Here is a 15,469-nt window from a genome sequence, read left to right as displayed (position 1 = left end):
TTTTAAAGAGAAAGAATGATAGAAAAAAGGAGATTTTTTTTTTTACATTTATTTACATATTTGAGAGAGAGAAAGCAGGGAGGGGCAGAGTGTCCCAAGCAGACTCCATACAGAACCTGATTTGGGGCTTGATCTCAGGGTCCTGAGATCCCAAGCCGAAACCAAGATGAAACCAAGAGTCGGACACTTACCCGACTATACCACCCAGGTAACCCAAGAGGAGAGGATTTCAAGAAGAAACAACAGCACAGCAGCATGAACAAATTAAGCCAGAACTAACAAGAGCAAGCAAGTTTCTGATTAGCTAAAGTGGAGAAGAGTATTTGCTAAAGATCACTGATAAATAAGGCTACTATGATGCAGAGGGGACAAACATGGTGAGAAAACTAGAACACCAAAGGACAGCAAAAAAGTTCTGAAAAAAGGACAGTCCTAGGAAGCAACAAACTAGGATTCTTGTCCCAAAACTCCTACTGCCTCATTACAAGCAGTTGGTGCATCAACCCCCATCCGGCCCTCCTTGTGTTAAAAAATTAAGCAAGATACATAATACCTAGAATTACTGTCAAGTCTAAAATACTATCTGTCACAACTAATATTAGGGAACTACTACAGGGCAAGGGTCACAAACATAAATGCCAACAGTCAGGGACATACAGAAAATGCCAAAAATGAACCAGCTCTAAAAATGGCAGTATTCCAAGCTTGCAGTATTCTCAGTTATGAGGACACAAGAGAAGATGGGACGGACTTATGAATCAGAAAGCTCATGACCCATTCAAAGGGAAGCTATCGCAAAACTCCACCCAATAAGTACCTGTGGGAGTGGAAAATCAGGGTTGCCACATTGACCAATTGTTCAAGACAAGTCATAAACATGAATTTTTATGTAAAACGTACTAATTATAAGCAATCATTCAAAAAATTTTAAGAAAATACATAAGTAAAACACGTTTGCAGAGTGTAGTTTTTAACAGCATAGGATTTTAAGCAGAAGACTGATAGAGTAAAAAAAATCACCTTTCCAGAAGATATTCATACAAAGAATGAATTGGAACCAGGTACTGATTAAAAAGAGAAAATAAAATAAAAATAAAATAAAATAAAATAAAAATAAAATAAAATAAAATAAAATAAAAATAAAGAGAATAAAGGAAAACTCACTAGGATGCTTCTGCTAAAAGGATAAACAATAAAAATAAAAGAAATTGTAAATAAATAAATAAATAAATAAATAAATAAATAAATGCGATCAGCAGAATTTGGGGACATACCAAACATGAAAAAAAAGCTAACCAAAGATAATTTGAAAATAAGTGTGAGGCATTCTTAAGCATTAACTTAATCAATAAAAGAAAATCACATACATCTGAGGTTTCCCTTAAATAGGAACCAAATCTATTCATCAAAGCACTCTAAAAGATACATGAAGGTCACTCAGGTTTAGAAAATAGGTCAAAGCCAAATGCTGTAATCCTAACCACTACACAAAGAAAAGCATTGTACTAGTATACTGTACTGTATTGCAAACACACTACTGTTAAGTGTACCTCTAAATATGGCTGGCAGCCCAGGACCAGCCTATAAATTATTTATGGTAAAAAAAAAAAAAAAGAAAGAAAGAAAGAAATGAGAGTGTTATAAAGTAAAATTTTAAAAAACAATCTGACCAAAATAATTTTTTATTGGATCTAATGATAAAAAATTGGGCCTTCTATTTTTTCCTTTCACTTTGCTGTAATTTATTTTTATTATATTTTACAAAATATCATCTGCAACAGACTAGCAAAAAAAGAACTGGTGGTCCTTTACCACACACAGTCTAAAAAGTGGTGCTAAAGGAATGCAAACTGGTGTGGCCACTCTGGAAAAAAGTATGAAGATTCCTCAGAGTTAGAAACAGAAATACTCTATGATCTAGCAATTACACTACTAGGCATTTACCCAAAGGACAGAAAAATACAGATTCGAAAGGGTACATGCACCCCAATTTTTATAGCAGCATTATCACAATAGCCAAACTATGGCAAGAGCCCAAATGTCCATCAACTGATGAATGGATAAAGATGTTGTATATATACACAATGGAATATTATTCAGCCATCAAAAAGAATGAAATCTTACCAATCTTACAATGATGTGGATAGAGCTAGAGTGTATTATGCTAAGTGAAGTCAGAGAAAGACAAATACCATATGATTTCACTCATATGTGGAATTTAAGAAATAAAACAGATAAACATATGAGAAGGGGGAAAAAAAGGGAAAAAGGGAAACAAACCAGAAGAAACTCTTAATGATAGAGAAAAAACTAAGGGTTGATGTTGGGAAGAAGGTGGGGGGGGCTGCTAGATGAGTGAAGGGAATTAAGGAGGGCACTTGTTATGATGAGCACTGGGTGTTCTATGTAAGTGATGAATCACTGCATTCTATTCCTACAACTAATATTGATTAGTTGTATTAATCAACTATGTTGATTAGTATGTTAACTAGTATTTAAATAAAAATTTGAAAAGGAAAAAAAATAAAAAGAAAAAAGTGATGCTGTGTAAGTTTTTAATGTTACAAAAAAGTAAACGTTACAGTAAAACATTTTTAAATATGAAGTAAAAATCTATTAACAGTATATTGTGTGTTTTTTGCCTTTTTTTTGTTTCAAAGGAAGTATTTCTTTAGGCTTAAAATATTTTATGTCTAGGCAAACTAAAATGCTAAGTGGGTCTCTGGGTTGTACAAAATTATATTTTTGCATTCACAGAGAACTCCCTCCATTAAAAATCAGGAGAAAGAAAGGCAGTATATCAAAATCTACAATGACTTTTAAATAAAGTTAACTTACCCATTACTACATAGGACTTAAATCGTGTTGATAATCTGTCCACAAAGGCACTTAAAATTTCCAATCCCATTAATGATACCTACAGATAGAAAGAAATTTTAATGAATACAAACTATCAATGCATTCTTTCATATCAATTACAATCACTGACATATAAAGATCTTCATTTATTACCAAGTCTTTTTTTAAAAAAAAATAAGGAGATTGAAGTATCCAGGGGTAAACAGTCATGAGGTTAGGGCACCCTATTCTCAAATGGTTCAATAATAATAATAATGTATAAATATGCAGGAAGATAAAGTGTATTTGACAAAATGTTAGTAACTGGTAAATTAGGTGAAGGGTACAAAGAAGTTCACACTGACCATACACACAACTTTCCTATAATGTTGAAATGTTTCCTAAATGAAAGTTAAAAATAAGAGCGCCTTTAATTACAGAGGAATCCCAGCTTTTGTCCAGGATAGAGACACTGGAAAAAAAAAATACCACTACCACAGTTAACAAGAAAAAGCCAAATAATCTATAGAATCGTTATCTATTCTTGAATCCATCAAAACCCAAAAGTTATAGGATAATCAACTAGCCTGAAATTTAAGGAAAGATAGATGCTCGCAAGGAGAGATGGGACATAAGCAATATGACACATGTGGTAGAGGACAGAAGGAAAATGAAGCTGTGATACAAGCAAGTTAAGAGTTCAACTTTAAAAAAAATTAAAAAGAGTTCAACTTTATTTAACTCATTGTTAATAGCTGAATGTGGGCTAGCATCAAAGTATGTAATCCCTAGTAGCCACAGATACAAAAGGAGCGACATACATTTACCGGCTTTCTCACAAACCTCGACACTCATGATTGGAAAATTATCTCTTGGTTGTACAGGTCCCAGAGGAAGGGAACAGCTGCCTCTTTAGGAAAGGCACAAACCTTTCCTTTCCCATACCCTTGTCTTGTAAGAAACAAAGGCATGAAGCTATTGAAAGACAAATACTGTCACTCCAGGACACAGGTAAAAACTCACTGCTGCTGAGCAAAGAGAAAAGAAAAAAAAGTTCTCTACTTCAGAGAGAGAAGCAGAAAATCATCCTGGGCTCAGGTGATTTAGAGCTCTACAGTTGAGGAGAGGCAGGATCTCTGATAAAGTCTCATCCCCAAGACTTAGGAACAAAGGGCTTCTAAGACTGAAGCTGGACCAGAAAAACAGAGAACACTCCCACTTCCCACAAGTAGGCTAGCAAGAACAGAAAAGGAACAGTTTACCACTGGAGAAGAGAACATGGAAAAAAACATCTATAAAGCACAGGGAAAAAGGGAAGGTCTAAAGTGAAAGGTGTTAAAAAAACACTGAGTGCCCAACAATTAATTCCACTCCTAGGTATATATTCAAAGGAATTAAAGCAGGATACAAACAGATACCTGTATGCCAATGCTCATTACAGCATTATTCACAATAGCTAAAAGGTACAAAAGCCCACATATTCCTCAACTGATGGATAAAGAAAATGTGGTATATACACTCAATCAAAAATGTGGTCATAAACAGGACTGGTACATGCTACCACATGAATGAGCCTTGAAAACATTTTAAGTGAAAAAAGAGTCACAAGTGGCCAGATGTTATATAATTAAACAACTAAGAAATGTCCAGAACAGACAAACCTATAGTAATAGAAAGTAGATTAGTGGTTGCTTAGAACTGTGTGTGTGTGTGTGTGTGTGTGTGTGTATGTGTATAGGGGGATCAAGTGGTATCAGTGAAAGGGTACAGGGATCTTCTTGAGGTGATGAAAATATTCTAAAATTAACTGTGCTGATGGCTGTATACATTTGTAAATGTACTAAAAGGTTAATGAACTGTACACTTCAAATGAATAAATTGTATAGTATGTAAATTACATCAATAAAGCTGGTTTTTTTTTTTAAGATTTTATTTATTTATTCATGAGTGACACACAGAGAGAGACAGAGACACAGGCAGAGGGAGAAGTAGACTCCCTGTGGGGTGCCGGATGCAGGACTCGATCCCAGAACCCCAGCTCATGCCCTGAGGCAAAGGCATATGCTCAATCACTGAGCCACCCAGGTGCCCCTCAATAAAGCTGTTAAAACATAATTGAAAACCTATAAATAGAATCACAGACTTAACAGACTTTACAGATGATAAAAGCAGTAACTCAAATCAGCAGGAAAAATACGCATACTAGGTAAGATAAGATCTCACTTAGAAATCTATCCCTAAGGGATCCCTGGGTGGCGCAGCGGTTTGGCGCCTGCCTTTGGCCCGGGGCGCGATCCTGGAGACCCGGGATCGAATCCCACGTCGGGCTCCCGGTGCATGGAGCCTGCTTCTCCCTCTGCCTATGTCTCTGCCTCTCTCTCTCTCTCTCTCTCTGTAACGATCATAAACAAATAAAAAAAAAAAAGAAATCTATCCCTAAGATATACTAGCAAAATTATTAAAGAACATGTGAATATTATTCATTGTGAGAGACCAGAAACTGTCATTCACCAATATGAGACAGATTCAATAAATTGTGGTGCATCCATGCTATAGGGTACTGTAACACTTTAAAAATAAAAATGAGGACTACTCTAATTCTGCTATGCAATAACTTCCATGATCTTGTTTTAAGATTTTATTTTTTTAGAGACAGAGCAAGAGAGCGGGGGGGGGGGGGGGGGCGGAGAGGAGAGACTCTCAAGAGACTCCCCATTAAGTGTGGAGCCTGACACAATTCTCGATCTCACAACCCTGAGAGCATGGACCTGAGCCGAAATCAAGAGTTAGATGCTTAACCAACTGAGCCACGCAGGTGCACCTTCATTCTGTTAAGTTTAAAAAGCAAGTTGGAAATATGCGTATATGTACTACAAATAGATATAATTAGAAATGTTTATCATAAATAACAGCAATGGGAAAAATGATCAGGAAAAATTTTTAATGGTTACGAACAGTCTATAAAGAATTGAGAAAGAAACCAGACTAATTGGAATACACTGTATTTGTAACAATAACTAATTTCATTGAAAACAAAATAAGTGAACTGAAACATATACCAAATTAGTATTATAACCACACAAAAGACTGTTTCAAGTGACTTTAAAGTATAATAATTTGATTATCTTTCTCGAGGGGCATATAACCTATGGACAAAAACCAAACTCTACAAAAAAGAAACTTCAATGCTTTTTAAAATCTTGTTGATTAAAGGAGATTAGAAGACATACAGAAGTAGTAAAAAATCAGTCCTGAAACTGAACTAGAATCACTATGAATTCATGATGTATTTTTTTTTAATTTTTTAAAGATTGACTGATTGATTGATTGATTGATGATAGACATAGAGAAAGAGAGAGAGAGAGAGAGAGAGAGAGAGAGAGAGAGAGAGGCAGAGACACTGGAGGAGGGAGAAGCAGGCTCCATGCCGGGAGCCGGATGCGGGACTGGATCCCAGGACTCCAGGATCACGCCCTAGGCCAAAGGCAGGCGCTAAACCACTGAGCCAACCAGGGATCCCCCATGATGTATTTTTCTTTAAAATTAAAATAAAACCTATGGTATTCATTGGAAAAAATCTAGAAATGATCAAACAAGTAACAATGAGTTCCACTGGTACTCATACTGTATTTTCCACATACTATTTCCCACTAAAAAGAACCAGTTTCTTGGAAAAGTGGCTGATTCCAGGCTAGAGCAGGAAATAGGATATCTTGTGATACTAAACAGCACGTATGCTCTAAAAGAATACTAGGATCATGTCAAGGTAGGACACCATAAATATTAGTAAGAATAATAATAACTGTGTTGTCTTGAAACACATTAGATATGTTTAAATATAAGAATTCATAATGATGAAAACTATTTGGCCAATATCGGAGGATGCTAGAAGACAACCTCAATATTTTGACAATTAGTAAATGAAAGGAAAGAATCATATGAACTACAGGCATACTTCAGAAATACTTTGAATTCAGAAATACTGTGAATTCTGTTCCAGACCACTGCAATAATGGGAATATCGCAACAAAGTAAGTCGAATGAATTTTTCCATTTCCCAGTGCATATAAAAATCATGTTTACCCTACACTATGCTCTAGTAAGCAACATTATCATTATGTCTAAAAAAAAAAAGCACATGTCTTAATTACAAAATACTTTACTGCTAAAAAATGTTAATCATTATCTGAGCTTTCAGCAAGTTGTAATCTTTTGGCTGGTGGAGGGTCCTGCTTTGATGTTGATGGCTGCTGACCAATCAGGATAGGATGGTGGCTCCTGAATGAAGGCTGTAGAGGCTGTGGCAATTTCTTAAAATAAGACCACAGTGAGGTTTGCTGCAACAATTGACTTTTCCTTTCCTGAAGGATTTCTCTGTAGCATGTGATGCTTTTTGATAGCATTTTACCCACAGAATTTCTTTCAAAATCAGAGTCAATGTTCTCAAACTCTGATGCTGCTTACTAACTAAATACATGTAATATTTTCAACTTTTTGGTGTCATTTCTACAATCTTCACAGCATCTTCACCAGGAGTAGATTCCATCCAAAGAAAAACTTTCTTTGCTCATCCACAAGAAGCAACTCCTCATCTCCTTAACTTTTATCATGAGATGGCAGCAGTTAGGCACATCTTCAGGTTCCATTTCTTTTCCTTCTCCAGGTTACTTTAATTCCAGTTACTGAATGTACAGTGTTACATGAGTGTCAGGTGTACGACATATTAACGCAACACTTCCATCACCCTATGCTCATCACAGCAAGTGCAATCCTTAATCCCCAAAACATATTTAACCCATCATAATATCCAATGGGAAAAAGTTTCTCCAACAACAGCAGGAAAACTGGACAGCAACATGCAGAAGAATGAAACTGGACCACTTGGATCACTTTCTTACATCTTACACACACACACAAAAAAAAACTCAAAATGGATCAAAGACGTCACTGTAAGACCTGAAACCATAAAAATCCTAGCAGAGAACACAGGCAGTAACTTCTTTGACACTGGCCATAACAACTTCTATGTCTCCTGAGGCAAGGGAAACAAAAGCAAAAGTAAACTAGTGGGACTACATCAAAATAAAAAGCTGTTGCACAGCGAAGGCTCCACCTCAAATTCCAGTTATCTTGCTATTTCTACCACATCTGCCGTTATGCCCTCCACTGAACTCCTCAAAGCCATCTGCTTCTTCCAAACTCCTATTTACGTTGATATTTTGACCTCTCCCAAGTAATCACAAATGTTCTTGGCATCTAGAATGGTGAATCCTCTTCAAAAGGTTTTCAGTTTACTTTGCCCTAATCCATCACAGGAATCACTATCTGCAGTACAAAATGTATTTAAGTAGTAAGTCTTCAAAGCTGAAATTACTTCTTGACCCATAGGCTGCAGATTGGATACTGTGTTAGCAGGCATGAAGATAACATCAATTATCATTGTACATCTTCACTGGAGCTCTTGGGTGACCAGACTCATTGTCAAAGAGCAGCAATATTTTGAAAGGAATCTTTTTTTTCCAGCAGTGGCTTAAAATATTCAGGAAACCATGTTGTAAATAGATGTGCTCTTACCCAAGCTTTGTTGTCCCACTTACAGAGCACAAGGGGACGTAGGTTTAGCATAATTCTTAAGGGCCTTAGGATTTTCAGAATGGTAAGTGAAGCACTGGCTTCTCCTGAGAGTCACAGGCTGCATTAGCCCCTAACAAGAGAGTCACCCTGTCCTTTGAAGCCAGGCATTGACTTCTCTCCTCTCTGTGAGAGCCCTAGATGGCCTATTATTCCTAATATAAGGCTATTCCATCTATGTTGAAAATCTGTTGTTTACGGTAGCTACCTTCTAGCTAGCTAGACCTTCTGAATAACTTGTTGGAACTTCTATATCAGCACCTGCTGCTCACCTTGCACTTTTATGTTATGGAGATGGCATTTTTCCTTAAATCCTATGAACCATCTTCTGGCTTCAAACTTCTGCGGCTTCCTCAATGATCTCAGCCTTCAGCCTTCACAGAATTGAAAAAAGTTAGGGCCTTGCTCAGGATGCGGCTCTGGCTTAAGGGAGTGTTGTGGCCACTTTGATCTGGATAGACCACTAAAACTCTGTCTCTTTATCAGCAATAAAGCTGTTTTACTTTATCATTTGTGTGTTCACTGGAGTAGCACTTTTAATTTCCTCAAGAACCTTTCCTTTGCAGCCACAAGTTGGCTGTTTGTCACAAGAGGCCTAGCTTTTGGCCTATCTCAGCTTTTGGCCTGCCTTCCCCTCTTAAGTTTGATCATTTCTAGCTTTTAATTTAATGCAAGAGACACGCAAGTCTTTCTTCCACTTGAACACCTAGAGGCCATCATAGAGATACTAACTGGCCTCATTTCAATATGGTTGTGTCTCAGGGAACAGAGAAACCCAGAGAGAGGGGGAGAGACAGGGAAATGGCTTGTCAGTGGAGCAGTCAGAACACATTTATTGATTAAGTTCACCATCTTGAATGGGTATGGTTCATGGCGCACCCCCAACAATTACATAGTAACATCAGAGAACTGATCACATGGATCATCATAACACAAAATAACAAAAAATATTAGAAATACTCCAAAAATTACCAAAATGTGACAAAGAGATAATGAAGTGGCCAAATGCTGATGGAAAAAGGGCACCAATAGACTTGTTTAATGTAGGGTTGCCACAAACCTTCAATTTGTGAAAAATGCAGTATCTATGAGGCACAATAATGTAAAGCACAACAAAAGGAGGTGCACCTGCCTTTCTATTATAAACTATGCCAGTGAGTAAACAAACAGAAATAAATGGTGTTTCTCTTTATACAAGTATTCTAGTTAATAAGTAAAGGAATGGCAAAATTAGAGTATCATTTTGCAAACCTGAATGAATTAAGAGATCTAAACGCTGAACGTTAGTGGTTGCTAACATCATAAAAAGATACTATCAGACCTTATGCGCTTTTTTGTGTTATGTTCCTCTTGAGTGGGAACAAAAGAAAGACTGAATCTGATCAAGCTTTAGGTCCAACTACCAATTTAATAAATACAGAAGAACTAACATCACAGCAAAATCATGAATGTGGGAAACTCCACAAATAAAATCCAAGAATATTTAAAAAGAGAAACCAAGGGAGAAACAAACTCAAAGAAACTTAATAAAGATAGCCTCCCAAAGGTGCCCACATCCTAACACCTAAGAACTGTGAGTATGGTACCTTAGGTGGTAAAAAAGAACTTTAAAGATGTAGTAAAGATTTAAAATGGGGAAATTACTCTGGGTTATCCTGGGCCCAATATATCATAGATCCCTCATAAATGAGAGGCAGGAGAGTAAGCAGAGATGTGATGAAAAAAACAGTAGGAAGAAAGATCTGAAGGTGCTACACTGCTAGCTTTGAAGACAGAAGAGGCCATGAGCCAAGAAACACATGGAGTTTCCAGAATATGGAACATTATCTCCTTGAAGTTCTCTAGAAGAATACAATCTTGGGATCCCTGGGTGGCGCAGCGGTTTGGCGCCTGCCTTTGGCCCAGGGCGCGATCCTGGAGACCCGGGATCGAATCCCACATCGGGCTCCTGGTGCATGGAGCCTGCTTCTCCATCTGCCTATGTCTCTGCCTCTCTCTCCTTCTCTCTCTGTGACTGTCATAAATAAATAAAAAAAAAAAAAATTTAAAAAAAAAAAAAAAAAAAGAATACAATCTTGCCAAAACCTTGATTTTATTTCAATGAAACCCATTTTGGACTTCTAACATCTAAAACTGTAAGAAAATAAATCTATGCTGTTTCAGGCTACTAAGTGCGTGGTAATTTGTTACAGCAGCAAGAGGAAAGTAATATGTTAACCAGTCACAATGTGGAAATCTTATTTGGATCCTGATTTTACTTGAAATAATTAAAGAAGAGCCTGGGTGGCTCAGTCAGTTAAGCATTCAACTCTTGGTCTCAGCTCAGGTCTCCATCTCAGGGTCAAGGTTCAAGGCCCATGCTGAGCTCCAAGCTGGGTGTGGAGATTACTAAAAATACAAACAAACAAAACAACTAATTTAAAAATTTGTATGACATTTTAAAAACTGGAAACTTAAACCTGCATATTTCATGCCAAGGAATTATTTTTTACATAGGATAATGGTACTGAGGTTATATTAACAATTTTTAAATAAATTTTTAAAAAATTAACCATCAGTTGGGATGCCTGGGTGGCTCAGTGGTTGAGCGTCTGCCTTTCGCTCAGGGCGTTATCCCAGGATCTGGGGTCAGGTCCCACATCAGGCTCCTTGTGAGAAGCCTGCTTCTCCCTTGGCCTGTGTCTCTGCCTCTCTCTCTCTCTGTGTCTCACAAATAAATAAATAAAATCTTAAAAAAAAAAAAATCGGTAATCCGCCCTTATCTCCAGTTTTGCTTTCCACACCTCAGTTACCAAGATCAACTATGGTTTGGAAGTAGATAATCTCATCAGAAATTCAACAGTAGCCTAACACTATGTTACAATGCCTACATCATTACCCTCATTTCATCTCATCACTTCATTCTCCCACATCATAAGAAGGTATCATACAAGGAGATTTGTAAGAGAGACCACATTCACATAACTTTTATTATAGTATATTGTTATAAATGTTATTTTATTATTAATCTCTTATTGTGCCCAACATAAATTAAACTTTATCATAGGTATGTATGCATAGGAAAAACAAACATACATAAATATGTAGGTATTATCTGTTGTTTCTGGCATCTGCTGGGGGGGGTCTTAAAAATGTATCCCCCATGAATGAGGAGAGATTATTATATATAGAGAAAACCGAAAAGAATCCACAAACTGCAGAAAAAACGTTTTGAATTATAAGCAGGTTGGCCACAAAAATCATTATCCAAAAATGCCATTTCATTTCAATACATCAGCATAGTTTTAAAAATTAAAAAAACACCATTTATACTCTGAGAATAAATCTAACAAAATGTGCATAAAACCTGTTTGGGGAAAATAATGAAATATTAATGAAAGACATTAAAGAAACAAACAATTATAAGTATATAAGTTCCCCCAGGAATGCACCCGGCTAGTAAGTCAAGGGACAAATGTGTTTTAATTTAGATTCAACAAACATTGAGCCTGATATGGGTATAAATGCCGGGAGGTAGGTACATACCGTAATGGGAATCTTAAGAAATTCCAATTCCTTCAATTTTCCCCATAAAGTAGCAAGTAAGCCATCAGCTGACACTGATGATGGAAGAAGAGATACCAGTAGGTCTGAGGTGGGAGGAAAAGATATAACATAGTTGTCTACGAGAAAGACTGAAAGAACTAGAAAATATAGTATAATTACCAGCCACCAATTAGAGCCCACTTGAAGGTCAGAAATTTAAATTGAAATCAGAGGTTTTGTGTTCCTTACCATCTACCTTTAGTATGAAGGGGGAGAACAGAATTAAGAATGAATGTCAGGGTGTGACTGACCAGGAAATTTAAGCTCAGACTAAAGGGACCATGGGATACTTAAAAGCTAACTAGTTTGAGGTGGTCAAACTCTTTAAGTTGGAGTACTCAAGGAAAGTAACTTACAGGATTTAGAGTTTTAGAATATAACAACTGCCAATAGTAATGCCGCTTATAATGCCAGCAACCACATACCATAGTGGTTTGAACTGGCCATGGTAGCATTCATGGGAAGTCAGGCTGGGACATTCATATACTGAAATCTATTTTATCCCTTACAAATTACTTATAACTTTACATTTTTAATATAGATAGGACATTCGTGTGATTTTTAAAAATTATGTGTAATGAAAAAAATAAATAAATAAAAATAAAATAAAAATTATGTGTAATGAGAAAATGCTCTGCATCACTTGCCATCAGGGAAATACAAATCAAAACCACAATGAGGTACCACCTCACACCAGTGAGAATGGGGAAAATTAACAAGGCAGGAAACAACCAATGTTGGAGAGGATGTGGAGAAAGCGGAACCCTCCTGCACTGTTGGTGGGAATGTGAACTGGTGCAGCCACTCTGGAAAACTGTGTGGAGGTTCCTCAAAGAGTTAAAAATAGATCTGCCCTGGGATCCCTGGGTGGCGCAGCGGTTTGGCGCCTGCCTTTGGCCCAGGGCGCGATCCTGGAGACCCAGGATCGAATCCCACGTCGGGCTCTCGGTGCATGGAGCCTGCTTCTCCCTCTGCCTGTGTCTCTGCGCCTCTCTCTCTCTCTCTCTCTCTCTCTCTCTCTCTCTCTCTGTGACTATCATAAATAAATAAAAATTTAAAAAAAATTTATTAAAAAAAATAGATCTGCCCTACCACCCAGCAATTGCATTGCTGGGGATTGACCCCAAAGATACAGATGCAATGAAACGCCGGGACACCTGCACCCCGATGTTTATAGCAGCAATGTCCACAATAGCCAAACTGTGGAAGGAGCCTCGGTGTCCATCGAAAGATGAATGGATAAAGAAGATGTGGTCTATATATACAATGGAATATTACTCAGCCATTAGAAACGACAAATACCCACCATTTGCTTTGACGTGGATGGAACTGGAGGGTATTACGCTGAGTGAAATAAGTCAATCGGAGAAGGACAAAGATTATATGGTCTCATTCATTTGGGGAATATAAAAAATAGTGAAAGGGAATAAAGGAGAAAGGAGAAAAAATGAGTGGGAAATATCAGAAAGGGAGACAGAACATGAGAGACTCCTAACTCTGGGAAACGAACAAGGAGTGGTAGAAAGGGAGGTGGGCGGGGGGTGGGAATGACTGGGTGACAGGCACTGAGGGGGGCAGTTGATGGGATGAGCACTGGGTGTTGTGCTATATGTTGGCAAACTGAACTTCAATAAAAAAATAATAAAAAAATAAAAAATAAAAATTATGTGTAGTAGGTATTATCTATAAATCTTATTACATTATAAGGGAGATGTTAAAACAGGCCACTGAATCTAACACAGTTCAGAATCACTGCCCTAAACAACTCTCATGCACATATACAAGGAGACAATGTATAAGAATGTTTACAGGGGCAGCCCCGGTGGCTCAGCGGTGTAGCGCCACCTTCAGCCCAGGGCATGATCCTGGAGACCTAGGATCGAGTCCCATGTCCCTGCGTGGAGCCTGTTTCTCCCTCTGCCTGTGTGTCTGCCTCTCTCTCTGTGTGTCTCTCTCGAATAAATAAATAAAATTTATTTAAAAAAAGAATGTTACATAAAATTAAAGATGGGCAGCCCTCGGTGGCCCAGCGGTTTGGCACTGCCTTTGGCCTGGGGTGTGATCCTGGAGACCCGGGATCAGGTCCCATGTTGGGTTCCCTACATGGAGCCTGCTTCTCCTTCTGCCTGTGTCTCTGCCCCTCTTTCTCGCTCTCCCCTCCCCCATGTCTGTCATGAGTTAAATAAATAAAAATTTAAAAAAAAAAAAAACAATGGGGACATTCTTTATTGGTTAAGTAAAAAGAAAAGGCATGGTCCATATACAAATAGATCCAACAATTTGTATTTAAGCAATCTAAGAAATACTATATTTTAACAAATGGATGGTTTATAAGAAACACAATCGAGGTGAGGCTAACATTAGAAGGTGTTTCATCCTTCAAATAGCAAAGGGGCTGTGATTTTGGATTCTGAGAAGACTTGATATCTTAGCACATTACTCAGCTCAGCATTACATAATTATAATATAAACGCTATTTATGAGGCACCTGGGTGGCTCAGTTGGTCGAGTGGCTGCTTCAGCTCAGGTCGTGATTCTGGGGTCCTAAGATCAAGTCCCACATCAGGCTCCCTGCTTGGCTGGGAGCCATCTTCTCCCTCTGTCTCTGCCTCTCTCTGTGTCTCTCATGAATAAATAAATAAAATTGGGGAAAAAAAACCCTAAATGCTATTTATTTCTCCATTTTTAGAGTCAACTTACTGTTATACTTGCAGATAATATATATAAAAAAGTAGAGCTGACAAATCAAAGGATACTGAAGAGGTTTAGAAAAGTACAGAAAAGGAGTAGGAAAATCTTACCCCCCCCAAGTTCAAGTACTCTTCCATCAATTTGCCAAGTATACGACAGATGCTCAAGAAAAGCAATTATCATTAATTCCTCTCTCTCAACCCAACGGGAGGTCCCAATGGCTCTATCACCAAAGCGTATCTCAAAATCCTCCACTTCTCAACATTGCCACTGCTACCAAACCAGTCTTAGCCACCATCACCTCCCTGCTTCTTTTGTTGCTCCTTTATAGTCCACTCTCCACAAAGCAGCCACCCTCTATATAAAACCATCCACTGACTTAGAATAAAATCCTATAAAGCTCTTTCCATCTGCCTCCCTAATTTAATCTTTCTTAACACTTCACTTGTAAACTCTAGCCATGTTGTCCTTCTTTATGTTCCTCCATAGAACTAGGGCCTCCACATTTGCAATTTCCTTTGCCTAAATCATTCTTCACTCCTATATTTATTTCATTGTCTATATCCAAATTTCACCTCACTTTCTTGACTACATGGATCCTGCAACACTCCCTATTCCCTTCACTGCTTTTTTTCCCCAAAGAACTTACCACCTCTAGCACACTACAGATTCTAGTTATTTACCTTTGTGTATTCCTCTACCTCCACTAGAATCTAAGTCCACA

General features: G+C 37.7%; 1 protein-coding gene across 6 annotated transcripts in view; it reads right to left on the bottom strand.

The window, feature by feature from the left end:
- CLASP2 (cytoplasmic linker associated protein 2) overlaps positions 1-15,469 on the bottom strand; it is a 179,402-nt gene that overhangs the window by 161,111 nt on the left and 2,822 nt on the right. For all 6 annotated transcript variants that reach the window (XM_055320895.1, XM_055320893.1, XM_055320892.1 and 3 more), the window contains exon 2: positions 2,839-2,917. In XM_055320895.1, the coding sequence (XP_055176870.1) occupies positions 2,839-2,917 (79 nt within the window). The remainder of the gene's footprint in view (positions 1-2,838; positions 2,918-15,469) is intronic.

The sequence above is a fragment of the Nyctereutes procyonoides genome, unplaced genomic scaffold (genome assembly GCF_905146905.1).
Source record: "Nyctereutes procyonoides isolate TBG_1078 unplaced genomic scaffold, NYPRO_anot_genome, whole genome shotgun sequence".
Lineage (NCBI taxonomy): Eukaryota > Metazoa > Chordata > Mammalia > Carnivora > Canidae > Nyctereutes > Nyctereutes procyonoides.
Note: the sequence above shows the minus strand (reverse complement) of the source record. Positions and strands in the feature narration are given on the sequence as shown.